General features: G+C 38.2%; 3 protein-coding genes across 4 annotated transcripts in view; all 3 read left to right on the plus strand.

The window, feature by feature from the left end:
- col4a6 (collagen, type IV, alpha 6) overlaps positions 1-2,606 on the plus strand; it is a 101,770-nt gene extending 99,164 nt beyond the window's left edge. The window contains exons 47-48 of the mRNA XM_048185613.1: positions 118-404; positions 922-2,606. Coding sequence (XP_048041570.1) covers positions 118-404; positions 922-1,182 — 548 coding nt within the window. The 3' untranslated portion in view covers positions 1,183-2,606. The remainder of the gene's footprint in view (positions 1-117; positions 405-921) is intronic.
- Positions 2,607-4,927: 2,321 nt separating this feature from the next.
- On the plus strand, positions 4,928-14,502 carry ankrd46b (ankyrin repeat domain 46b). Of its 2 annotated transcripts, XR_007184254.1 has the most exons (5): positions 4,928-5,062; positions 11,487-11,829; positions 13,408-13,566; positions 13,650-13,942; positions 14,017-14,502. XR_007184254.1 is itself a non-coding variant. In XM_048185615.1 (4 exons), exons 2-4 carry the CDS (start codon positions 11,519-11,521, stop codon positions 13,864-13,866), a joined length of 687 nt encoding a protein of 228 aa, XP_048041572.1. In that variant the 5' UTR covers positions 4,928-5,062; positions 11,487-11,518; the 3' UTR covers positions 13,867-14,502. The 2 variants fall into 2 exon arrangements, 1 of the variants encoding a protein (XP_048041572.1); XM_048185615.1 differs by having other exon boundaries at positions 13,650-14,502.
- Positions 14,503-22,176: 7,674 nt separating this feature from the next.
- Positions 22,177-25,133, plus strand: paqr9 (progestin and adipoQ receptor family member 9). Its single transcript, XM_048185616.1, has 2 exons — positions 22,177-23,240; positions 23,328-25,133. Exon 2 carries the CDS (start codon positions 23,716-23,718, stop codon positions 24,838-24,840), a length of 1,125 nt encoding a protein of 374 aa, XP_048041573.1. The 5' UTR covers positions 22,177-23,240; positions 23,328-23,715; the 3' UTR covers positions 24,841-25,133.
- Positions 25,134-25,457: the final 324 nt, after the last annotated feature.

Consider the following 25,457-nt stretch of genomic DNA (forward strand, 5'->3'; position numbering starts at 1 on the left):
TAATATTATTGTTGATGAGTTTATTGTAATATAGTCAATTTTACATGTACGAATTGATGAGATGATTTGCCTGATGCTAAGAAAGATAATTGATTTAAAATTTTCTCTTCCTCACAGGATTGCCTGGCTCATGTCTGCCACATTTCAGCACTATCCCCTTCCTGTACTGCACAGTCAATGAAATCTGCCACTACGCTAGCCGGAATGACAAATCCTATTGGCTGTCCACCACTGCACCCATTCCCATGATGCCTGTGGCAGATCAGCAGATATCCGAGTACATTAGCCGTTGCTCAGTGTGTGAGGCTCCTTCTCAAGCAATCGCTGTCCATAGCCAAGATCTCAGCATTCCGACCTGCCCTCAGGGCTGGAGAAGTCTATGGATTGGATACTCCTTCCTCATGGTAAAATTGAGCCCACACGCATAATCACACACCACTGCAGATTCAAATAAATAGAACTTTTTTAGTGTAGTACACATACACTTATACGTGTTTGTGTAAGATAATGTTTAAAAAACTTTACAGTCAACTGTTGCTCTTCTTTTGAAATTTTAATTCATCAAAGAATACTGAAAATTATACATAAATGTTTAGCAGTGAAATATTAGGATATTAGGATCATGTGACACTGAAGATTGGAGTAATGATTCTGAAAATTCAGCTTTAATTAGATTTTAAAATATATTAAAGTTAATTTAAATTTTAATATTTCACAACAATGTTTTCACTATAAATGCAGCCTTGGTGAGCATAAGAGACTTCTTTCAGAAACATTAAATAATCTTAGGAACATTTGAACGGTAGTGGATGTACCTCAGTTATTTTTGATCAAGGTCTTACTCAAAGATGCAATGAACATGAATGTTTTTTTTTTTTACAATGTCAGACTTCCTTGATCATTTTTTTGTCTGTTGTTCAGCACACAGCTGCAGGCGCAGAAGGCGGCGGTCAGTCATTGGTGTCTCCCGGTTCTTGTCTGGAGGATTTCCGTGCCACTCCGTTCATCGAGTGCAATGGTGCCCGCGGCACCTGCCACTACTTTGCCAACAAGTACAGTTTCTGGTTGACCACAGTCGAGCAGGACGAACAGTTCGTCCAGGGTCCTAGCCAGGAGACGCTGAAGGGAGATCAGTACCGGTCACGCATCAGTCGCTGTCAAGTCTGCATGAAGATCTTGTAGCTTGTGTAGATCCACAGCAGGAGACTGTAACTAAACGAATGGGAGAAGAGTGATGACGTAAACTTGACTAATTTGATTTCATGCCCTTGACAGTGGTAATATGAAGGGCTAAGCTAAGCCCTTGGTAAATTTGGAGAATATCGGGGTTGGAATGAAAAGAATTGGAGAAAGAGATTTTAACTCTTTATCGCTTTATTATCAACAGTGGTGCTATGATGAAAATATGATGTCGTGTTTTTGTGTTAAAGCTTTTTCCTTAAGTTGTTAGTCATATTCACGGCTACCTCAGAGAGTGCATCCCGGACTGGATGGCACGGAATAATACACCTTTATTTTTCAGATGAAGCCATGCAACGATGAAAACAATGCAGTCTTTTCATTAACCGGTTCTACTGCATTGTATGTATAATATGTTTTGGTTTCAGTAGCCGATATTGGTGCTTTCTTGACAATAATGTTAACCAGATCTTCTTGTTTACCATTTGGCAATAATGGACAAACCAGCACTTTGCAATCTTCATGAATAAGTAAGATTGTGCCTCATGGTTTTCCCTTGAAATGATTAGTCTAACCCCATAAATATCCTACTGTATATGAATTGCACTGAAGTTAACAAAAAATGTGTTCACGAGATCACATGCAGCTGATCTAAATTCATCTAGTTCACCTAGTGTGTTCAATGATGTAGAGTGAAATCATTTTCTTTTATTGATGAGAACATTCAAAAATTCATCAAACATAAATGATGAGGATGATTAATACCTTACATACCTTACCTTGTTCTTTTAAGGTATAGCTTTTCACACCAAAAATGTGTATATGTTTTATACTCAAAATGTCATTTTTACTTTTTAAAATGTCTAATTTACTGTGTGCATTGGAGATGATAAATAGACTAATTTTGAGTCATCCACTCTCTTAGAGAGATTGGTTGAAACATAACCACTATGACCGCTTAGCCTTTCAGTCTCTCATTGGTAGCCCTGAGTATACATTTTCTTCTATTGGTGTTACATTTCATCATGTGTCTTTAAGTGGTTAGATTGTTTTATTAATTTCATCCTTTTGATTTAAAGACATATATTAAACATTGTACATTTAACAATAGGGAAATATTTAACAACTTTCCAATTTTTTTTTTTTTTTTTTTAATTATTATTTCTGAAACAAAAATTCTGTACATTTGTGAAAATTGACCATCACAAATGGGTAATTTGCTTAATTATATTTTTACTGCTGTGAGACAAAAAATAAGATGTAGAATTTCACAACCCATAGTAAACACCTTTTAAATTAATTCAGACAGTAAATATGAGAGGATGACATTTTCCAGTATTTCATATAGTGATGTATATGTTTGATCTGAATGCTCACAGTGAGTATATGTATGAAACCTGTCAAATAAAAATATTCAAACTTCTAAATGCTGTCTTATATGAAGTTGCTTTTATTATGTACAAAATTGAATGTTTATTGTTACATGACTGGTGAAATTTCCACAACTGGAACAATGGAAAAATACCTTTTGGAGTAACATCAATTATCCTAAGTGACCCATAACCACTACGCCACATACACTTACGCCCATAGACATAATACATATTATGTCTATGCTTACACCTCCACTAGCAAGGTTTCCAGTAGTCGAGGAAAAGCTGAACTAGTGTGTTTTTTTTATTATTTTTATTTATTTATTTATTAATGCCATAAACCATCAATACAATGAGATATATAATTGAAGTAAAAAAAAAAATGATAATAATGAAATAATGCCAGAGGACAAGAACAAAATTATAGCAAACAAAAGGAAAAGGGTGCTACTTTATACATCATATCTGCTTACAATGTTGTAAGCTCGAATTCCTTTTTTACTTTTACAATTACGCAAAACAGAACAATACAGTTTGAAATCATTTTTAAAGCAAAAAAAATTTGACTTGGAGTCAGACCATTTCATCTAGCTGAACTAGTGTTTATATCAGTACATGTTTTTAGTGATGATGAAATAGGAAACGAAGCCTTTCGAAAATGAATCAAGTGAACCAATTGCTTCGCAAAATGATTCACTATTTTGAAAAGCACCTACTGGTCAAAACTGTGTAAATCAATGAAAATTTAACCCAAACATGTCTAATCTAATCTTCGAATAAAAATATCTTTAAATATGAAGGTTCTCTAAAATGTTTGTTTTATTAAAGGTGTTATAGAGGATGTTTTCGACGACTGAGAAACCAAAGTGAGTTTTTGAAATGAGCGCATGCGTAAGAACAACCCCCCTCCTTCATAGTTCATTTCGAGGGAACGCCTCCCAAAACTTGTGCACGAGTATTGGAACACGAGTGTTTGTTTACCACCGGTATTCACTGTGTCGTGTTAGTGGATTCATTATATTGGACTCACCGCAGGTAAATCATAATCTGCAGTTACTCCTGACAAAAACATTGCATGCGGTGCCTGTGGAGTGTGGAAAGTTACTGGAGCGCACACGTACTTTGATGTCAAAAGCCGATCGATCAGTCTACGCAGCACCGATGCATCTCGAACAAGCCTCAAAGAATATACACTAACAAGAAGCGACACTCAATAGAAAGTTCCACTGAAACACCGGCGCCCAGCAGCAGCCCTGCGTTTCCGCCATTTTGAGGTGAAAGCGAGTCGGCAGTCCACTGGTTTCTATGGCAACATCAGCTGCTTTGATTTAAAAAAAAAAAAAACATACATTAAAGCTGAAATCCAACCTGAATGATGAAAACACTGATGTCACATGGACTACTTTGATGATGTTTTTATTACCTTTCTGGAGATGGACAGTCTACCGTACATACATTTTAATTGGAGGGACAGAAAGCTCTCGGACTAAATCTAAAATATCTTAAACTGTGTTCTGAAGATGAACGGAGGTCTTACGGGTTTGGAATGACATGAGGGTGAGTCATTAATGACATAATTTTCATTTTTGGGTGAACTAACCCTTTAAGTCTTCCACTTTGCTCTTTATAAACCCAGTAAGTTTGGGTTAAAATTCTTTAAAAGATCTAATATTAGCATTATAAACACTTAATTAATACCAACATATGAAATTAAATTAAGGACATGCATCAGAAAAATTGGGAATGTTGGACAATAAATATATGAATATAACAGCTTGATTTTGCAGTGTTGATAATGTCCGTTAAAGCAAAAGTGTCCAAAAGTGGGAATTATGGGATAACGGACACAGCAATGCATCATGTATTATAAGATCATTATGTTTGTAGCGTGATGCATTAAAAGATACAATATATTTCAATTCAGACCTAGTGGAGTAATAATTATTATTCCACTAGGTCTGATCTATATTGTTCATTGCAAACATGATGATCTTAAATGTATTAATAATTAATTTACTCTTAATAAATGTGTAAAGTTGCATAAAATGGAAATACTCAATAAAGTAGGCTAACTACGGTACCTCAGATGGATTAAGGCTGTTGGATTCCACAGCTGGTAAAATAAAACATATAAGACAATACAACATTTACTGTAGGAGCCATAACATTTACTGGTGACTTAATTAAAAAAAACTGTTCTATTGCACTTCTGATTTGGCAGTGAAATTCGCCGATTTTGGGTGCGTCAGATGTGAAGGATTCTATGGTCCAGTTAGTATTTTCACCCCATCATGGCGGCCGCTCCAAACCACTGATTCAAAACAAAAGATTCATTCATGTTTCGAAGCTTCATGAAAGCTTCGAAAGCACGGCGCCCCACAGCAGTAGAGGGCGCTGTGAGCTTCCCCACCGCAGCAGCTGTAGAAACTCAAACAACACACACAGACAGACATAAGCGACGGGACAGCAAACACAACACATTTCTCCTTTGATACTGCTGCACAAAACAGGTAACGTTACATATAAACCCATGTGTGTATGAATAAGTTCTCTGATATGTCTCTTTGTTAAGTCTGTTTTTCCTCTCTCAAATGTTAGTTGTGCTCTTATCCACGCTGCTAAACATAAGAGTATTATATTGCTGTTTACAGTAATGACATGTTCATAAACGTAAATCCACACTTGACATATTGAGGCTGGGTTGTACTCGCCTCTCTGTTTTGACTTTAGAGGAATACATCTCACAGTTATGGTTGTCATTTGTGGTAGATGGATGGTTTTTACATTAGTCAGCATCATCTAGCATTGTGCTGTCTAATCATCCTCCTCCTCTTCCAGTACTGCGGCTCATGATTAGGTGAAGGATGCAGGTGCTTTGTTTAAAAAAAAAAGTTGAATGATTGCAGTATAATCCTACATGAGGTGCGACCAGCACCATCGTCACCCTCATCATTCAGGACTAGGCCATATTTCACCTCATAATCACCTCATATTCAAACGGGAAAAGTAAGAAATTATATTTTGCATTAAGAAAATATAGCCTACTGTACGCTGGAGACCAGTTAATCATTTGTTAATCATGTGTCAGATGTTTTTAGACGTTCAGTCGTTTAGACTGTGTGGCCTTAATAGGGTCACTTTCCCTAATAACAAACACAGAATATTGTTAAATAAATACAGATAAAATCAGTCATATAATTATTTAATTGCTCATCCATTTTTATCACTGGATTTTAGAAAAATTATATAGTATGTGGTCTTTTCAAGGTTACCTCCCCTATTTATATTATTCTTTTTTACAGTTTGCTTTACTTTAGTACTTTACTTTATAGTACTGGGACCCACTTTATATTAAGTGTCTTTAACTACTATGTACTAAGATTTAAAATAATCATTTGATACAATGTACTTATTGTATACATACATGTTTTTTACATTGTTCTTATATTTAAAAAAATACATGCATGTAATTACAGCTGTAGTTATATCTATTATTACAATGGTGACCCTTCTCTTGCACCTTAAACTTAATCATACCACCAAGCCTGTGCCTAACCACCCGCATCCCACCTCGATTGCAGCAAAAATGTTTTGCATCACAACATGATAACATAGTCCACAAGTACATAGTTTTTAAAGACACCTATAATTGGGACATCAGTGTAATACAGACAGAGTTGTGGTGTAGTTAGGTGTGGTGTAGTTAGTTTTGGTGTAGTTAGTTGTGGTGTAGTTAGGTGTGGTGTAGTTAGTTGTGGTGTACAGGTGTAGTTAGTTGTGGTGTACAGGTGTAGTTAGGTGTGGTTTAGTTAGGTGTGGTGTAGTTAGTTGTGGTTTAGTTAGGTGTGGTGTAGCTGGTTGTGGTTTAGTTAGGTGTGGTGTTGCTGGTTGTGGTTTAGTTAGGTGTGGTGTAGTTAGTTGTGGTGTACAGGTGTAGTTAGTTGTGGTTTAGTTAGGTGTGGTGTAGCTGGTTGTGGTTTAGTTAGGTGTGGTGTAGCTGGTTGTGGTGTAGTTAGGTGTGGTGTAGTTAGTTGTGGTTTAGTTAGGTGTGGTGTAGTTAGTAGTGGTGTACAGGTGTAGTTAGTTGTGGTGTACAGGTGTAGTTGTGGTGTACAGGTATAGTTAGTTGTGTAGTTAGGTGTGGTGTAGTTAGTTGTGGTGTAGTTAGTTGTGTAGTTAGGTGTGGTGTAGTTAGTTGTGGTGTAGTTAGGTGTGGTGTAGTTAGTTGTGGTGTAGTTAGGTGTGGTGTAGTTAAGTGTGGTGTAGTTAGTTGTGGTGTACAGGTGTAGTTAGTTGTGTAGTTAGGTGTGGTGTAGTTAGTTCTGGTGTACAGGTGTAGTTAGTTGCAGTGTAGGTAGTTGTGGTGTACAGGTGTAGTTAGTTGTGGTGTACAGGTGTAATTAGTTGTGGTCTACAGGTGTAGTTAGGTGTGGTGTAGTTAGGTGTGGTGTAGTTAGTTGTGGTGTACAGGTGTAGTTAGTTGTGGTGTAGTTAGTTGTGGTGTAGTTAGGTGTGGTGTACAGGTGTAGTTAGTTGTGGTTTAGTTAGGTGTGGTGTAGTTAGTTGTGGTGTACAGGTGTAGTTAGTTGTGGTGTAGTTAGGTGTGGTTTAGTTAGTTGTGGTGTACAGGTGTAGTTAGTTGTGGTGTACAGGTGTAGTTAGTTGTGGTGTAGTTAGTTGTGGTGTACAGGTGTAGTTAGTTGTGGTGTAGTTAGGTGTGGTTTAGTTAGTTGTGGTGTACAGGTGTAGTTAGTTGTGGTGTACAGGTGTAGTTAGTTGTGGTGTACAGGTGTAGTTAGTTGTGGTGTAGTTAGTTGTGGTGTACAGGTGTAGTTAGTTGTGGTGTAGTTAGTTGTGGTGTACAGGTGTAGTTAGTTGTGGTGTAGTTAGGTGTGGTGTAGTTAGTGTGTTGTGTGTACAGGTGTAGTTAGTTGTGGTTAGTGATCGGTGTAGTTAGTTGTGGTGTAGTTAGTTGTGGTGTACAGGTGTAGTTAGTTGTGGTGTACGATATTGATTTTTTATAACCGATACCGATACCGATTATTTGCATGTTTATGTACCCGATAACCAATATGCAGAACCGATATTTATTTACTGTTATACTTCTGTTTTTGACAATTATTACAACACAAATGAGCTGAACAAACCATTTTATTTATAACAATCACTCCCTCCTTGCATACAAAAAAACCCCCTTTATATTTATACACAAATAAATAGAGGGGTCTGAGTCCAAAAAATTAAAGTGCAATTAACTAAATAATGGTTATGTAGTAAATCAAATGATTATATAATCTAGGGTGTTTAAACGAGATAATCTTGTCAAAAATTTCATGCAGTGGCCGTACTTGAGGCTTCCTGATCATCAACCCATTCAGGTGCTGAGCAATATGAACGAACTTTTTTTTCCGAGAATATATAAAGTTAAACAGCACTTGTCAGTTGGCATTTTATGATCTAAATTTAATCTAACGTTAAATCATGAAATGCCAACTGACAAAGTGCTGTTTGACTATAACTTAATCAACCGCGATCGCGCATGGAGATAATAAATAATTAATTTCCACAAAGCGGTAGGCTATATTTATATGTGTATTAGCGAAATAATTGTTATGTAGTAAATGATAATATAATCTAGGGTGTTTAAACAAGATAATCTTGTCAAAAGTTTCATTCAGTGGCCGTGCTTAAGCCTCCTGATCATCCGTCAGTTGCTAAGCAATATGAACGAACTTTTTCTTCTAGACTAATGGTGAGCAAATACAACAGATAGAGAATTAAATTCAGCGCTTTTATTTTCAACATGCACTCATTCATGTCTTTTATTTAATTCATGTAAAGTTACGTCTTTATTGGGGCAGGACATGACGAATTACACTACGTGACTCAATGAGTTCGTCTCAATTGTTTAGAAACATGCTGCATAAATTAACTATATCAGGAATTTATGTCTCAGATCTCATTTGTGCATATCTGTTATGTTAAATAAAGTTGATTAATTAAAGCAAACCAAGTAGAACATATACTTTACCTGTGCACTGAGTTGTTGTTGACTGATCTCCTCAGACGCCCGGGCTGCAATGGCGGAAATCTCAAAACGGCCACAAGATGGCGCCGTAAAATCGGCGAATCCGATATTACAAAACCGATACCCGATTATGGAAAAATGCTTAAATATCGGGAAAAATATCGGTAAACAGATATATCGGTCGATCACTAGTTGTGGTGTAGTTAGGTGTGGTGTACAGGTGTAGTTAGGTGTGGTGTAGTTAGTTGTGGTGTACAGGTGTAGTTAGTTGTGGTGTACAGGTGTAGTTAGTTGTGGTTTAGTTAGGTGTGGTGTAGTTAGTAGTGGTGTACAGGTGTAGTTAGTTGTGGTGTACAGGTGCAGTTGTGGTGTACAGGTATAGTTAGTTGTGTAGTTAGGTGTGGTGTAGTTAGTTGTGTAGTTAGGTGTGGTGTAGTTAGTTGTGGTGTAGTTAGGTGTGGTGTAGTTAGTTGTGGTGTAGTTAGGTGTGGTGTAGTTAAGTGTGGTGTAGTTAGTTGTGGTGTACAGGTGTAGTTAGTTGTGTAGTTAGGTGTGGTGTAGTTAGTTGTGGTGTACAGGTGTAGTTAGTTGCAGTGTAGGTAGTTGTGGTGTACACGTGTAGTTAGTTGTGGTATACAGGTGTAATTAGTTGTGGTCTACAGGTGTAGTTAGGTGTGGTGTACAGGTGTAGTTAGTTGTGGTGTACAGGTGTAGTTAGTTGTGGTGTACAGGTGTAGTTAGGTGTGGTGTAGTTAGTTGTGGTGTACAGGTGTAGTTAGTTGTGGTCTACAGGTGTAGTTAGGTGTGGTGTACAGGTGTAGTTAATTGTGGTGTAGTTAGTTGTGGTGTAGTTAGTTGTGGTGTAGTTAGTTGTGGTGTACAGGTGTAGTTAGTTGTGGTGTAGTTAGGTGTGGTGTACAGGTGTAGTTAGTTGTGGTGTACAGGTGTAGTTAGGTGTGGTGTAGTTAGTTGTGGTGTACAGGTGTAGTTAGTTGTGGTGTACAGGTGTAGTTAGTTGTGGTGTAGTTAGGTGTGGTGTACAGGTGTAGTTAGGTGTGGTGTACAGGTGTAGTTAGTTGTGGTGTAGTTAGGTGTGGTGTACAGGTGTAGTTAGGTGTGGTGTACAGGTGTAGTTAGTTGTGGTGTACAGGTGTAGTTAGTTGTGGTGTAGTTAGGTGTGGTGTAGTTAGGTGTGGTGTACAGGTGTAGTTAGTTGTGGTGTAGTTAGTTGTGGTGTAGTTAGGTGTGGTGTAGTTAGTTGTGGTGTACGGGTGTAGTTAGTTGTAGTGTAGTTAGTTGTGGTGTAGTTAGTTGTGGTGTACAGGTGTAGTTAGTTGTGGTGTAGTTAGGTGTGGTGTACAGGTGTAGTTAGGTGTGGTGTAGTTAGTTGTGGTGTACAGGTGTAGTTAGGTGTGGTGTAGTTAGTTGTGGTGTAGTTAGTTGTGGTGTACAGGTGTAGTTAGTTGTGGTGTACAGGTGTAGTTAGTTGTGTAGTTAGGTGTGGTGTAGTTAGGTGTGGTGTACAGGTGTAGTTAGTTGTGGTGTAGTTAGTTGTGGTGTAGTTAGTTGTGGTGTAGTTAGGTGTGGTGTAGTTAGTTGTGGTGTACGGGTGTAGTTAGTTGTGGTGTAGTTAGTTGTGGTGTACAGGTGTAGTTAGTTGTGGTGTAGTTAGGTGTGGTGTACAGGTGTAGTTAGGTGTGGTGTAGTTAGTTGTGGTGTAGTTAGTTGTGGTGTACAGGTGTAGTTAGTTGTGGTGTAGTTAGGTGTGGTGTACAGGTGTAGTTAGGTGTGGTGTAGTTAGTTGTGGTGTAGTTAGTTGTGGTGTAGTTACGTGTGGTGTAGTTAGTTGTGGTGTACAGGTGTAGTTAGGTGTGGTGTAGTTAGTTGTGGTGTAGTTAGTTGTGGTGTACAGGTGTAGTTAGGTGTGTGTAGTTAGTTGTGGTGTACAGGTGTAGTTAGGTGTGGTGTAGTTAGTTGTGGTGTAGTTAGTTGTGGTGTACAGGTGTAGTTAGTTGTGGTGTACAGGTGTAGTTAGTTGTGTAGTTAGGTGTGGTGTAGTTAGGTGTGGTGTACAGGTGTAGTTAGTTGTGGTGTAGTTAGTTGTGGTGTAGTTAGTTGTGGTGTAGTTAGGTGTGGTGTAGTTAGTTGTGGTGTACGGGTGTAGTTAGTTGTGGTGTAGTTAGTTGTGGTGTACAGGTGTAGTTAGTTGTGGTGTAGTTAGGTGTGGTGTACAGGTGTAGTTAGGTGTGGTGTAGTTAGTTGTGGTGTAGTTAGTTGTGGTGTACAGGTGTAGTTAGTTGTGGTGTAGTTAGGTGTGGTGTACAGGTGTAGTTAGGTGTGGTGTACAGGTGTAGTTAGTTGTGGTGTACAGGTGTAGTTAGTTGTGGTGTAGTTAGTTGTGGTGTAGTTAGGTGTGGTGTACAGGTGTAGTTAGTTGTGGTGTAGTTAGTTGTGGTGTAGTTAGTTGTGGTGTAGTTACGTGTGGTGTACAGGTGTAGTTAGGTGTGGTGTAGTTAGTTGTGGTGTACAGGTGTAGTTAGGTGTGGTGTAGTTAGGTGTGGTGTAGTTAGGTGTGGTATAGTTAGTTGTGGTGTAGTTAGGTGTGGTGTTGCTGGTTGTGGTTTAGTTAGGTGTGGTGTAGTTAGTTGTGGTGTACAGGTGTAGTTAGTTGTGGTGTAGTTAGGTGTGGTGTAGTTAGGTGTGGTGTAGTTAGGTGTGGTATAGTTAGTTGTGGTGTAGTTAGTGTCACAGTGCAAAAAATCTAAAATGGTCCTAAAAGCAGACTTCATCTTCTTAATGCAAAATAGTTTCTTGATTTTTGTCTTCTTGTCATTATGTGGTCAAATATAGGTAGAATATGTTCAGGACAGGCTTCAAGAAATCCACCCTATTATTGTGTTTTTCAGTTACGCTGGAATTTTCGGAGACCGACTCGGACATGTCATATGTCTTCATCAATGACTCGTCGCAGACCAGTGTACCGTTACTGCAGGCTTGTATTGATGGGGACTTGAGTTTCGCTAGGCGTCTGCTGGAGACCGGCTGCGACCCCAACATCCGTGATCACAGGGGCCGCACGGGTCTGCATCTGGCAGCGGCACGAGGTAATGTGGACATCTGCCGCTTCCTACACAAGTTCGGCGCAGACCTGCTGGCCACCGACTATCAGGGCAACACTGCACTGCACCTGTGTGGACATGTGGATACGATTCAGTTCCTGGTGTCCAATGGTCTCAAAATTGATATTTGGTGAGTTATGCCAATAGTTTTATTTATTTATTTAGATAACTACATGATTATTGGCAAGTGTTTGTGACTACTGTTGTATTTGTTATGTAGGGTTCTACAACGGGGCTAATGTTGATAGGTAAATGAGTAACTGATTATATGTAATTTAGATTACTTAATCTGATTCCAAAAATTAAATACTTGTAATTAGATTATATTACGTTTTAAAATACTCATAATCAGACTGCAGTTTCTTTTTTCTTTTCTTTTTTTTCCTTTTTTGAGTATACTTGATATTCACGCAATGGCAGTAAATTATTTAGAATTCACTGGTCCTTAATTACAAACTATAATTAAAACTATATTTTTTTTATATAATAAAAAAAAAATGTTGGTTATATATATATATATATATGTTCTGAAAGTCACACACAGACCTGCCACTAGTCAGGTGACTATAATTACATGGAAAATTGAGAGACAACACATCATAAAGAAATAAAATATTTCATCATTTTGCTAGTGTTGTTAGTTTGATTGTTTTTATTATAAAATTACTCATTTCTTTTAATTTTTAAGTTTTATTTAATTTTTTGTTTTTCATCAATTTACGAACCCTCTGCAGTTCCTAGTTTTAACCTGACGTAATGTACTTTTTAATCTAATTCATGTTGTTGATAGCAAAATATTGAATATTTTGTCATTCTCTTTGTATTTATCAATATAGTAAAATATTACATTATTCATAATTTTATAAACAAGTTAGGTAAAATCTAAATCTAAAAGTAATCATAAAATATTCAGAGTATATTACTTAAAATGTGTAACGTAATAGATTACATTATTAACTAAAATTTTAATCATATATTTTGTATTCAGTAATGGTCTACAATTTGTAATGGTCTACAGTGTTGTTAATCTGCCCATCACTGCCTTAAAGGGTTAGTTCACCCAAAAATCCTGTCATTAATTACTCACCCTCATGTCGTTCCACACCCGTAAGACCTTCGGTCATCTTCGGAACACAAATTAAGATATTTTTGATGAAATCGGAGAGCTATATGACTCCATAGACAGCAATATAATCAATATTTTCAAGGTCCAGAAAGGTACTAAAGACATCGTTAAAACAGTTGATGTGACTACAGTTGTTCAACCTTAATTTTATAACGCGACGAGAATGCTTTTTGTGCGCAAAAACAAAACAAAAATAATGACTTTATTCAACATTATCTTCTCTTCGGTGTCATTTTCATATGTTGTTTATGTCCAGCACTTCCAGTTTCTATGTTAGAACGCCGTTGTAGAACTGATTATTGGCTCCTGCATCAGCATCACACGCATGCGTCATGCTGCCCACGTGTACAGCTTTGGCCAATTCTGAGCTGGCATTTGGACGTAAACATCAAAGCCTTCACTGTGCTTACTGCATCACCTGTGTAAGGATAATGACAGGGAAGAGAAGAAATTGGTGAATGAAGTTGTTTGAATGAAGTGCTTGTAATGGTGTAATAACTTGGCAGAATACTTTGGTAACAATGGTAAGTTTTTATCTGACTGGATATAAAGTTTCTCAGTTGTGCTCTTGCATTTAAACAGTAACCACAATGGGTCGACCCCACTGGTCCTGGCTAAGAGGAGAGGTGTAAATAAAGATGCCATTCGGCTCCTGGAAGGGCTGGAAGAGCAAGAGGTCAAGGGCTTCAACAGAGGAGCCCACTCCAAACTAGAAGCCATGCAGATGGCTGAGAGCGAGAGGTTGGATTAGCTACCTTTTAGGAACATCTTTTAGTTATTTGACGTGTTTCGATTGATTACTAACTCAACACTCTTGCTCCTAGTGCGATGGAGAGCCATTCGCTGCTCAATCCAAACCTGCAGAACAGCGAGGGTGTTCTGTCCAGCTTTCGCTCCACCTGGCAGGAGTTTGTGGAGGACTTGGGCTTCTGGAGGGTCCTGCTGCTGCTGGTGGTCATCGCCCTTCTTTCTCTGGGCATTGCTTACTATGTTAGTGGCGTACTGCCATTTTCTGCAAGTCAGCTGGAGTTGGTCCACTGAGGGCCAGATTGTGTTATATCCCGGGACCTGACCAGTCAAGCTTTGAAGTAAAGGGAGGTTTGAGTGGACTCTGAAGGTACACTGAAGGTTCCTCATAGTACAAGATTAGGTCTAATGTGAAGTTTAGAAACGATCTTGTCATTCTCACAGGTGAGGGCGAGTGGAGGCGTTCACTTGATGATGGCTGCACTATGAAGGAAGACTGAAAGGTAAAGGTTCAGGTATTTATGGGGGAAAATGTTCGAAGTTTCTTAAATACACCCCAAGAGATGTAAACCCATTTCTCACAGATTTTCCCATGATCACTGAACACGGCCAGTTGGTTGAACAGTAGACGTATACACTTGTAATATCTCAATGGTGATGTAAACAACATTAGATTGCTGTTGTAGGTTAGATCAGGCATGATGTTTACATCCTAGTATTTGCTTATTTTCCTTTTCCATCACCTTAATTTTTGTCTATATATGAAGTCTTTGTTGTGGAAGTATGACAATAGACCAAACACTACATACATATGCCTATTTACATATCTGTGATTAATTTGTTTGATTTACATTGTTACATACAGTAGAATATTGTTTTAAACTAATGGTCTGTAAAATGTTACATAAACTAATAAATGCACATCAAGAATTTCCTGTTTGTGCACTGATGACAGTTTAATATTCTAAATATTAAACTGTCATCTGATGTTTAAGATATTAATTTCTTAATATTCAGTTTATTACAGTTTAATATTCTGTTCTGTCTGTATACAAATGATCCTATTCATTAACAATGGTCTTTCTGTTTTTTTCAAATAAACAGAAATGCTTTTTTTCCTCATCATAAAATGCTTTAGCGCCTTCATTCATTGTGTTGTTCTGAGAAACATTTTGCACAAGAATAATTGTCAAGATAATATCTAGATTTATATTATATTTAGATAATATGAAGCTAAATATGGCCTAAAATTAATAAAGCATAGTTAGAAAGCAATGAGCATTTTATTATGTAACAGGTGTGTGTTTATAAAACTTGTCTTAGCCTATCATAATCAAGGACCGGAACAATCTGTTTTATGAATTGTTATTGCTAATTAAGCAAATTTGTGCAAACAGCATCTGTTAACATTTTAATTTCTTGTTTAATACAAATAAAAATGAATATTTATAATTATTTTTTGACATAAATGATGTTGACACAGAGAAAATCTGTCTAATGATAGATAAAACTTCATTACAAAACATTATTAGCCTAAAATAAAGCATTTTCTTGGAACTGTGGGAATTATTGTCCTAACTTTATCAATCCGAGTCCATTTTTTCCTCCTGGCTATTTAATATTTAGTATTTGTAAACATTAGGGTAAGGCTTAACAGCTACTTTGATGGCGTTGTCCGCATTTTCATGTAGCACTATTCTAAAAACCCATTCGAAAGTCCTGCGGGAAGACATCACAAACTCACGTTCTTCGGGCTTCAGGACTGTAAACTCTAATGCAGGGGTGTCCAATCCTGCTCCTGGAGGGCCACTGTCCTGAAGTATTTAGCTCCAACCCTAATCAAGGTTTTTAGGCATACAGGAAACTTCCAGGAAGGTGTGTTGTGGTAAGTTGGAGCTAAACTCTGCAGGACAGTGGCCCTCCAGGACCAAGTTTGGACACCTCTGCTCTAATGCTTATGCAAAATTGCATTACACTGCCCCCTGGTGCCCACTGCAGACCTGAACAGTAGGGTGGCCCTTATTTTTGGACCTTTGAAATCTTCTGCTCTTGCCCACCCATTCAGCTCTCCTTGAGAAATGGAAACAACCCCCCAATAAGGACCACCCCACTGAGCAGGTGAAAAGAACACAGATTTATACCTTCTTTTGTATCTGTATTTCACTTTTCTAAACATTTTATTTTGGTAACACACACATACACCCATTGTAGCTATTATAAGTCTACTAATCTATGGTCTTTCCTCCCTGTCTCCCTACATGATGAAAAGAGTGTGCTGATGCTGAGTGACTCATCCGGATGTTTGTTGGGTTTTGATATCATATATATTGGTCTCAGGAGGGGGAGATGTTGGGGGGTTGTTGTAACCATTTAAAAGGATGCTGGGATTTCTGCAGTGGTGGTAACACTCAGGGAGAGAAACCACAACAACCAAAAAAGCACTTAGAAGACCATTGATCTATGTCCTTGCGCATTTAGCATGTGCTGGCCCAAAAAATGCAACACAAATATATGGAAAGAGAAAAAATTGGTGAGAGGGATATACTGTACGCAACGGCATAAGCCAAAACGATAGGTCTGCGTCACAGGCAGAACCCAAGCCTCAGTGCTTTCTCTGTAGGTTTTCAACTGTAACAAAAGTGGTTCGTGATCTAACAAAATATTTTGTGGCTTGGCATAACAACATTATTGTAGTTGTAAGATTTTATTACTTCTCCAGAGCACTTTTTTAAATTACATATCCTCATATATTCTGCTCCAAGACTGGGAATCCTGGTTCTTCTTCCAAAAAACAGCTGAGGGGTGATTTGAAATAAGAAATATCAGTAACAATAGAGTTTCATTTGTTAACATTAGTTTACTATATTAGTTAACATGAACTACTAATATTTCTTCTGCATTCTTGTGGTTGTTTTGCTGTGTCACATGCCACAACTGTCTCAGCTTCAGTTCTCCTCTGGCAGTTATTGTAAAACTCAACCAACGCTTGTGTAACCTTCAACCAATGTAGCAACAACCAAAGACTGTACTACAACATAACATTTACTATAACTCTGTACAGCCCTTTCCATTACATTTGATAGCCCATAATGGACTGTAAATTAAACATGAGATGTAATGAGCTACTGGTCCTTTTCTGTTCCTTCTTTTTGGGAAAAGGAACAGCGAGAGAGAATGTAACATGGTGGATGTCTGCAGTACTGTAAATGCATTTGTTTGTTCTTCTGTCTGATGGATGATGGCCATCCGGGAGCAGTAAAGTGCTTTAATGTATGAGTACGTGTCATTTGCAGTATTTGCTCTGTAAAAGCTGAGTGCTTTACTATGATTGCTCTGTAAATTACTTGCTGATAGGGGAAAGGCTGTCTGATTTTGGATCAAGTGACTGAGATAGCATTTGGAGAGCATGTTCATATATCAAGTCAATGACCATCATAGGCTGCAGGATGACAATATTTTCAGACAGACACGTCACTAGTCACTCTGAATAGACTGTAGTTGCCATTAGCCATACACATGCTTGGGGTTTTGATCTTGGTTTCCATTTGTGACTTTGCTTTACATTTTTAACATCACAATATATGTAATTTTACTGTAAAACTGTCAAATTTATGGTTTTTGCAAGTAAAATCTATTAATTACCATATAATTTACAGTTTAGAATAGTAAAAGGACATTTCCAGAAGACAAATTTATATATATATATATATATATATATATATATAGATAGATAGATAGATAGATTCTTTATTATTTTTGTTATCAATACATTAGTGTGTTTTGTGTTACATTTTCTGTTATTTAGCTAATGTGTATTGCATTATTTTAGTGTCATGTTACCCTGATGGTGTTTTGTCTTTGTGTGTATACGGGTATTGGCCATGTTTTTGGGCAGGCCACTTACGATAAGCTTACTATTGTTCCACCTGTATTAATGTGGTGGTTATTGGTACATTTTAAGGTAAAAAGACAGATTTTAGTTGTTAAAGTTCTTAAATTAACAATATCACTAAAATAAAATATACAGGTATCCTGTAAAACCGGAAACATAGTCACGGTATTTTTAACGGTGAATTTCTGGCAACAGCCGCCATGTTATTTACTGTAAATTCAATGGGATACTTTTTTTCAAATGTTTGGGGTCGGTATAGACGAAGTCCCTTTAAGACAAGTCATTTCACTCTGCGGCCATCTTTGAAACTCCTCTCGGGCATTCAAGTGCAGCTCTTTGAATGGGAAAACATCAAATTCTCCAAAGCTGTTTGCCAAGTTTTCGATTAAATTTCAGATTTGAAATCATCAGTGAAATCTGACAACTCTCTCATAAATTTTGTTTCTAAATGCTCGAATCATGACAAAAAAATCGTATTTTTCAGGCTGGATCAAGCTAATGCGCATGCGCAGTCCTAAATGCGCGTGCGTCTCTTGTGTCTCATTTGGCGTCTGACTCAGTGTTGCCAAGTCCGCGGTTTTCCCGCAGAATTGGGCTACTTTTAGACTGTTGCCGCAGTTTGTGAAATATTATTATGAATTTAAATAACTCTTTTCTATTTCAATACATTCTAAAAAGTAATTTATTCCTTGTGTTGGCAAATGCTTATTTTCAGCATCATTACTCCAGTCTTCAGTGTCACATGATCCTTCAGAAATCATTCTAATATACTAATTTGCTGCTCAAGAAATATTTCTTCTTATTAATGTCGACAGTTAACAGTTGTGCCGTCCAACCGTCATACTGTTTTTCAAGTTTATTTGAGGAATATAAATAGAAAATCTTTTGTAACATTATAAATGTCTTTATTGTACGTTTTGGCCAATTTCAGTAATCCTAGCCTGAATTTCAGGTACACTTTATTTTGATGTTCCACTTTAGACATTCTACTAACTATAAGTAACTTTGCAACTACATGTCAACTAACTCTCATTAGAGTATTAGTAGACTGTTAATAGACTGTTATGGTTCAGGTTAATAGAATAAGTTGACATGTAGTTGCAAAGGTACTTAAAGTCAGTAGAATGTCTGTTGGGGGACCATCAGGAATAAGGAAGGAATAATGCAGCCAAAAGATGAAAATTCTGTCGTTATGACATGGTTTAGAAATGTCTTTTTATAAACAGATTTTTGTGAACTTGTTAACAACTTACTGCATGTTGTAGAATAAAATGTGAAAGTCAATTAATTAATCTATTAAGTAATGCTAACGAATACAGTGAGGTCAGCTTTTATTTGACAAAAATGTATTAAACAATGAAAGTGAAGTGTTCAGGAAAGGTTTGAGAAAGTACACAGGCTGCCAAAATGAACACAATGTCCTCAGGAAACAGGAAGTTCAAACAGAAGTAGGGTGTAAGTTCAAAGGGGTTTTATTGTCTGGTATCCTATCTATGTTGTTCTATTCATGGAGATCATGAATACCTGAACTGTAGTGCAGGAACGCTGTTATGAATTTATAGCAGCAGTGAGGAGGAATACAAAAGTGCCAAGTGCGATCCATTTTTGTTGACTCCTCTTGATGCACATTGATAATTAGTCAAAGCCTGAAGGGATGAAAACCGTGATTAGCTCAGGAACAGTGTGAAAGCAGCTGATTACAATACACTTTGACCTCTCATTTAATCATTTCCTCAATTCTCTTTGTACATTGTGTTGACTGGCCTGTAAAACAAAGGATGAGATTAGAATTTAAGTTCCTGTTTACACCATTAACTTTCTGATAGATGTCTGTCGCTCTCCCTCATGTGACCCTTGAACTTTTATTGACAGAACTGACGTTTGATGATCATGTATGTGTTTTTGTCTTGCAAACATAACTATTCAGTTTTCTGTAAGCTGAATGTCACCAAAGTAAAGTTAACTAAGATTGTTTTGTCAAAATTGCAAGCATGACTTGTGATGGTCTTGGAAGCATCAGTTAGAATGGGATGAAAATTATATTATACCTTTTTAAAATAAATTTGGCTAAAGATATTTATTTTATTCATGCCAAGAAACGTGTTGGCAAGGCCAATAGAAATCTCAGCTATAGTTCTCTGACTGGGCCAGCAAGGAGAAAAAAAGAAAAGAAAAGAAAAAAAACTTATTGTTGAGCCCTGTGTTTACATTACCTGATGTTTGGTGAGTCTTAATGTTTGATGTCAGTGTGTGTTTGCATTTCAGCTTTTAATGTGTTGTTGTCTGATTTTAAATTGGGAAAGAAAGAACTTACTTGTTTCTGAATCAAGGCTGTATGATCTTTTTGAATGGGCCTAAATTTCACAATCACTCCATTCAACCATTCAGACCATTCAAATCCTGTGTGTTCATGTACCTCCGCAGGATTCAAACCGGCGATCCCTCGTGCGTCACGTAGATCAGCACCCTCCAGGCATCAGGTGACACACCTGTTCTTCCTCTGCTGAAATTCATGTGCTTTCAACCATCTATGTGTTTGTTATCTTATGCCTTAGCACTATATTTATTTAACAAATGCATTTGACTGTATCATGTTATTGGTGTAGTCACTCAGAGCTGTGTAATTTTGTGAACTGCCACAGGGGGCACTATTCTTTTTGCAGATTAACCTTTTCCAATGTCCTTCAGGATCTGAGGGAACCATGTTTCCTGATTAGTCATTTATCTATTATTAGTGATGTCAATACAGGATTTAATTTATTAAATCCTTATCATAGTGTAGATTTGTGACGTTTTTGTTGTTGTTGTTGTTTTTTTAGAGAAGACATTTTCAGTTACAATCTGTGTTTATGAAATATGATGTGCACAACTGATATAGCAAATGGGTGAATCTGATATTTAAATGCTCATAATATATAGACTTGTAGGTGAACATGCCTTAAAATACCTGAGTCCTGAAGATGAAAACCAGTCTCAACTTGTTTGAGGTTTTAGAATGCTGGGGGCTTCGAATTTGATAGTTTTTGTTTTGTTCTCTGTTACTCTGCTGAAGGGTGAAGTCTGTGGTTTTCATTTGATAGCTATGGCGCCACATCTGATTTTCTTCATTGCTAAACCCTATTCCCTTTTCACCTCCACAGGTGCTCTAATGAATTCATCTTCCTTCTCATCTATAAACCAGTATACTTCAGTGCACACAGCGGCCTTCTCTGGCTAATCCTCAGGCAGGTGGTCACCAAACACACAGCAGCCAGCCAGTCAGCGAGCAAAACAAACTCCCTAACCAGCCAAAGATGAGCTGCAAATACAGGAAAACCAACACCAATTTTTCTCACAGACACAAATGAACACATATCCACCTGGGTTTACGCATACATGCGTACATACATACATACACATGTACATCAATAAATGGCATATAATAATATAAATTCTAGTATAATGCTCCCAAAATGGCAATAATCTGTCGTGTGGCACAGTATAGGAAACTTTATGTGAGAATTACAGATTATAAAACCAGCTAAACTTTGCACATTTCAAGTCAAGATGAAATCAAAATTTACAACAACCTGTTGTAACCTGTCACTCACATGAGATCACATAAATAGCAAACAGCGATTTAGTCATTTCTTGATGAGCAAAATCAAGTCCCACCCTACATTTGTGCTTGTTCATGAAGCCGTTTTACTCGCATATATGCCACAGTAGGGAAGAAGAGACTATCGCAACTTCTGTTTCATGCCAACCTTAAATTGGCATGAAAAAAAATGTCGTACCCAAGTGAATGAGAAAGGCTTTAGATATAGAAGAGTACATAATATTTTTCTTTCTTTTTAAAAAAGTCATTGTGTTTGTGATATGAGAGGACTAAAATTATACTGTGACTGCACTGTCAAAATGAGGAATACTGTCCTATCATAACATGCTTTAGAAATAATCCAAAATCATCACATCAAGACATTTGCTGTCCAGTCTGCCAGCTGGCCTGTGTAAAAAAAAAAAAATCAATATTCTCTAATGATGGCACTATTCTTACAACTCACTGCTCATCATAGGGCCACCTGTCATGGTTACAGAGCCACACCACAGACTGCTTTTTACTGGATGTGTGTGTGTTTTGCATAATTCAGCAGAGAAGCTAACAGGTTAACATTGTCTGTGCTGTTTGTTGTGACAGAGTGGTTTCATGTAATGTTGTGGTGTCTTAATGAAGAATTCAAACTACCTAGAAATAATATATGGGTAAGAATCAGGTGATTCAAAGGGATTCAAAAAAACAGTTTCGAGTCTCGGCTCAAGATCCTTTCCTGATCCTGTTCCCCTTTTCCGTTTCCAGTATTTCCTGTCATACCTACTGTCCTGTCTATTAAACATTAAAAAAAAGTTAAAAAACATAAGTGTCGCAAATCTAGCAAAACTTGAAAATGCTGTATCATGTAAACCAGGCTGCATTTACACTGTAACAACAACAACAACAAAAAGATTTTACTCACATCTGACACAGAACAGATATTGTTTTCTGTAGTAGCCTACTTAGAGTAGTCTATCATGTTCCAGCTGACTATTTTCAATACAAAATATGAAGTCATTTAAATGTAGCACAGCCTTTTCTCTATTACTTGTAGGGTTTTTTTTTGTTTGTTTGTTTGTTTTTTGTTTTGTTTTTTTGACTGAAGGGTCTCTTTCACATTGGTTTAGCGTTTGTTTGTTTTTAAAGAGTATAGCTAAGCTAGCTATGTTTTAAAACGGCTTTAACTCAAAAATGTGGAAAGGTTTATAACAGCCAATATATATATATATATATAAAAAAAATAAAACTGTCATTCGACTTACTGTAATACAGACCTATAAATATAGTAACTATACAATAAAATGCTGCCTGTAAGTCTGTAGAAATCAGTTATGTCACAAGCTAAATGCATAGCCTCCGGGAGGTGTTTTGCTCAGCGCGTGGGGGCTATATGGGGAGAAAGATAGAAAGCGATAGATAAGTGCGTGTGTGTGAGTGTGATAAAGACCGAGACTGGCTGTGCATGGACTGAGGATTTGTTGTACACTTCTAAAGAAAGTACAGCTCGTATGACCACGAAACACATTACGCTGGAGCGCTGCGCGGCTTTGCATGAGCTGGCAGCACGGACCCTTTTATCCTGATTAAGTAACGGCCGGACAAGCGACAGGCAGCCCTACAGCACCTCAGCCGGCATTTGTGCAAGAAGTGAAGGGCAATCTAACGATAAAGGGACAGAACGCCGGTTGACTGTTTATTTAGAAGTGCTGTCGAGCAGAAACAACATCTCCTTCCTGGAAAAGAGCTCGTGCAAGACCCCACAGAACCGCAATGCGCTTGTCGAGCGAAGAGCCGCTTAAACCAGCACAACTGCACTTAACATGGGCGAAAACAAGAGGAATTAGCTGTCACACAGACAGCTGAATCGTGAAAAATATTCTCTGTTCCGCTTCTGAGGTAAAACACCGCCGTGAGACAGCGCGATATGGCAGTTTTCGAGACAATCTAATAATGTACATCTTCATATGAGACAGCACGCGATAATCTAACCGATGAATTATGGAAGCGGAACATGAATAATATACCGAGGGGGTGACGCTCGGATTCAGAGACCGGCCGGTGCACGACCGTGTCCCACATGACCTACTTTCAAAAGCTTTAATGCAGGAGAGATGCAGCCGCAGTGAGAAGCAAAGGAGACCTTCAGCACTGAAAAACAAGCTCGCTGTTTGCTCACATGTGTGACCGAAGTCGTGTGGACCTCAGGTGACATGAACGTCACGTCAGGATCGTTCACTTAGAAGAGTTGATCGAGAGCCATCTTAAGCTATTGTTGTTTTCTGTGTTTTACAGAGATTCTGCTGCGCTGATAACATTCGAAACTTGAACTAACGGAAAAAAGGGACCCTGGAGCCATTGACCTTTGCACTTGCAATAGCACTTGGATTATTTCTGCTGTTGGGATTTATATTGAGCCTTGGGATTCCAGCTAAAATCTGCACATGAACCCAATAAATGCTTCTAAAGGATTATTACAATGACAAACACAAATGTGTCTCTGTGATGTCATAGTTTGCTATAGTCGAGCGTTATGTAAGCAATACTAGTTATTTCATGACTACCTACAATATTGTAGTGCTAACTATGCATGTTAGCAGATTTATGAATCTAAGTCAATAATGATTCTAAGCTCAGGAGATCTTTTTATCGCTAATCTGTGAATTTATCTTGAGGTCCAATCATGTGGTCGTTGCCATTAGTACGTCACACTGATGTTCCACAGAGAGTGACTGAGAGCTTCATTTTGTCTGGTTATCGCTTCCCGAACTACAGCCTACGGCAATGTCTAGCCTCCGCTTTTCATCCCACCAATGAGACTGGAAACTTCTGGACACACTTCCTCCCCATTTTTGTGTTTGCCTTCCACTTTCTGGAGGTGTTCACGTGGGAAGGAGCGCCAGAACCTGGCAGTCCTTTTTTCTACCCCTTCTGGAACTACTTCCTGGGGGTGTTGTACCTGCTGCTAGCCAGCAGTCTGGCTCATCTTCTCAACTCCATGTCGCTCATCATTCGTGAAATCTGTTTCTTTGTGGACTATGGAACTATCAGTGCGTATACGGTGGGTTCCTCGCTGGCATATTACTACTACATCCATCCTCAAGCAGGAATTCCAGAGATTGGATTCGAAGGCCAGAACACTTCCCAAAGGAAGAGGCTGAACGCTGATGAAGAGACTTGGAACTCTGCATCTTCTCCCACTCTGTTGCAGCTGTTCTTTGAAAGCCTCTACATCCCATCCACCTGTCTGGTTGCTATCATATGCGTCCTCACCTGCTGCAACACCAGACAACGCTGGCGGAAGTACCGCTATGCTGTCCGCACCCTCGTCTTCCTCCTTCCGTTTTTCATCTCCTCCACTCCTGTCTTCTACCGTCTCCTGAGTTCCTCCGCAAACTCCACATCAGCCTCCACCCCTCATCTGTTTTGTACTATGGCTGCCTTCTTCTACCGCCACTGCTTTTGGCTGGTGGTATCTGCCATCTTCAATATCAGCAAGATCCCAGAGCGTTTTTCTCCAGGGAACTTTGATATCTGGGGTCACAGCCATCAGTGGTTCCATTGCTGCACTTTCCTGTCAATTTTGGATGAGCTGCAGATGATCAAAGTGGAGATGCGAGCCCTGCTTCTCAACCCAGCGTTGGTACTATCACCTGTAATACCACCTAGGCTCTCTGGCCCAACATTCTGGTCCACCTATGGGATCATGGTGCTCCTGCAGGGGTGCATAGCGAGCATCATAGCCTTGTTTGGCTGGCAGGCATATCAGATCTTCGCACCAGAGCAAAAAAAGCTTAAGGGAGATTAGGAGGCACCATGACATGGTGGTCAGGTTTAAAGCATTTTGGACTTTTCCTTCTAACAATGTTATAACAATGTTGATTTCTGCTATGTGAACTGCTGTCATTTCTTCATTTTAAAGGGTTCACCCAAAAATGAAAATTATGTTATTAAATACTCACCGTCAAACTCTTAAAGGATGAGTTCACTTTCAAATACACTTTTCCTGAATATTTACTCACCCCATTTGACACTGCAATATCCTCCAAACGGTTGAAGGTCAAAATTACAGTTTCGGTGCAGCTTCAAAGGGATTTAAACGATACCAGACAAGGAATAAGGGTCTTATCCAGCGAAACGATCAGTCATTTTCTACAAAAATACAACTGTATATGCTTTATAAACACAAATGATCGCCTTCCAAGTGCTTTCGCTTTCCGTACTCTTCAAAAAGCTTGCGCCGTATGTCCTACGCCTTCCCTATTCTACTTACGAAACCGGTGCCGCATTCGCTCCGTAAGTTGAATAGGGAAGGCGTAGGACATACAGCGTAAGCTTACGGAAAGTGGAAGCACGTGCAAGGTGATCATTTGTGTTTATAAAGCATATACAATTGTATTTTTTTAGAAAATGACCGATCATTTC

Source organism: Megalobrama amblycephala, linkage group LG3, assembly GCF_018812025.1.
Source record: "Megalobrama amblycephala isolate DHTTF-2021 linkage group LG3, ASM1881202v1, whole genome shotgun sequence".
Taxonomy (NCBI): domain Eukaryota; kingdom Metazoa; phylum Chordata; class Actinopteri; order Cypriniformes; family Xenocyprididae; genus Megalobrama; species Megalobrama amblycephala.

Excerpts from the sequence above, each read along its gene's own strand:
- ankrd46b (XM_048185615.1), top strand. The coding sequence starts at position 11,519 with ATGTCATATGTCTTCATCAATGACTCGTCGCAGACCAGTGTACCGTTA. Across the intron at positions 11,830-13,407 it reads GGTCTCAAAATTGATATTTG|TAACCACAATGGGTCGACCC; the intron begins GTGAGTTATGCC and ends GCATTTAAACAG. Across the intron at positions 13,567-13,649 it reads CAGATGGCTGAGAGCGAGAG|TGCGATGGAGAGCCATTCGC; the intron begins GTTGGATTAGCT and ends TCTTGCTCCTAG.
- paqr9 (XM_048185616.1), top strand. The coding sequence starts at position 23,716 with ATGTGGTCGTTGCCATTAGTACGTCACACTGATGTTCCACAGAGAGTG.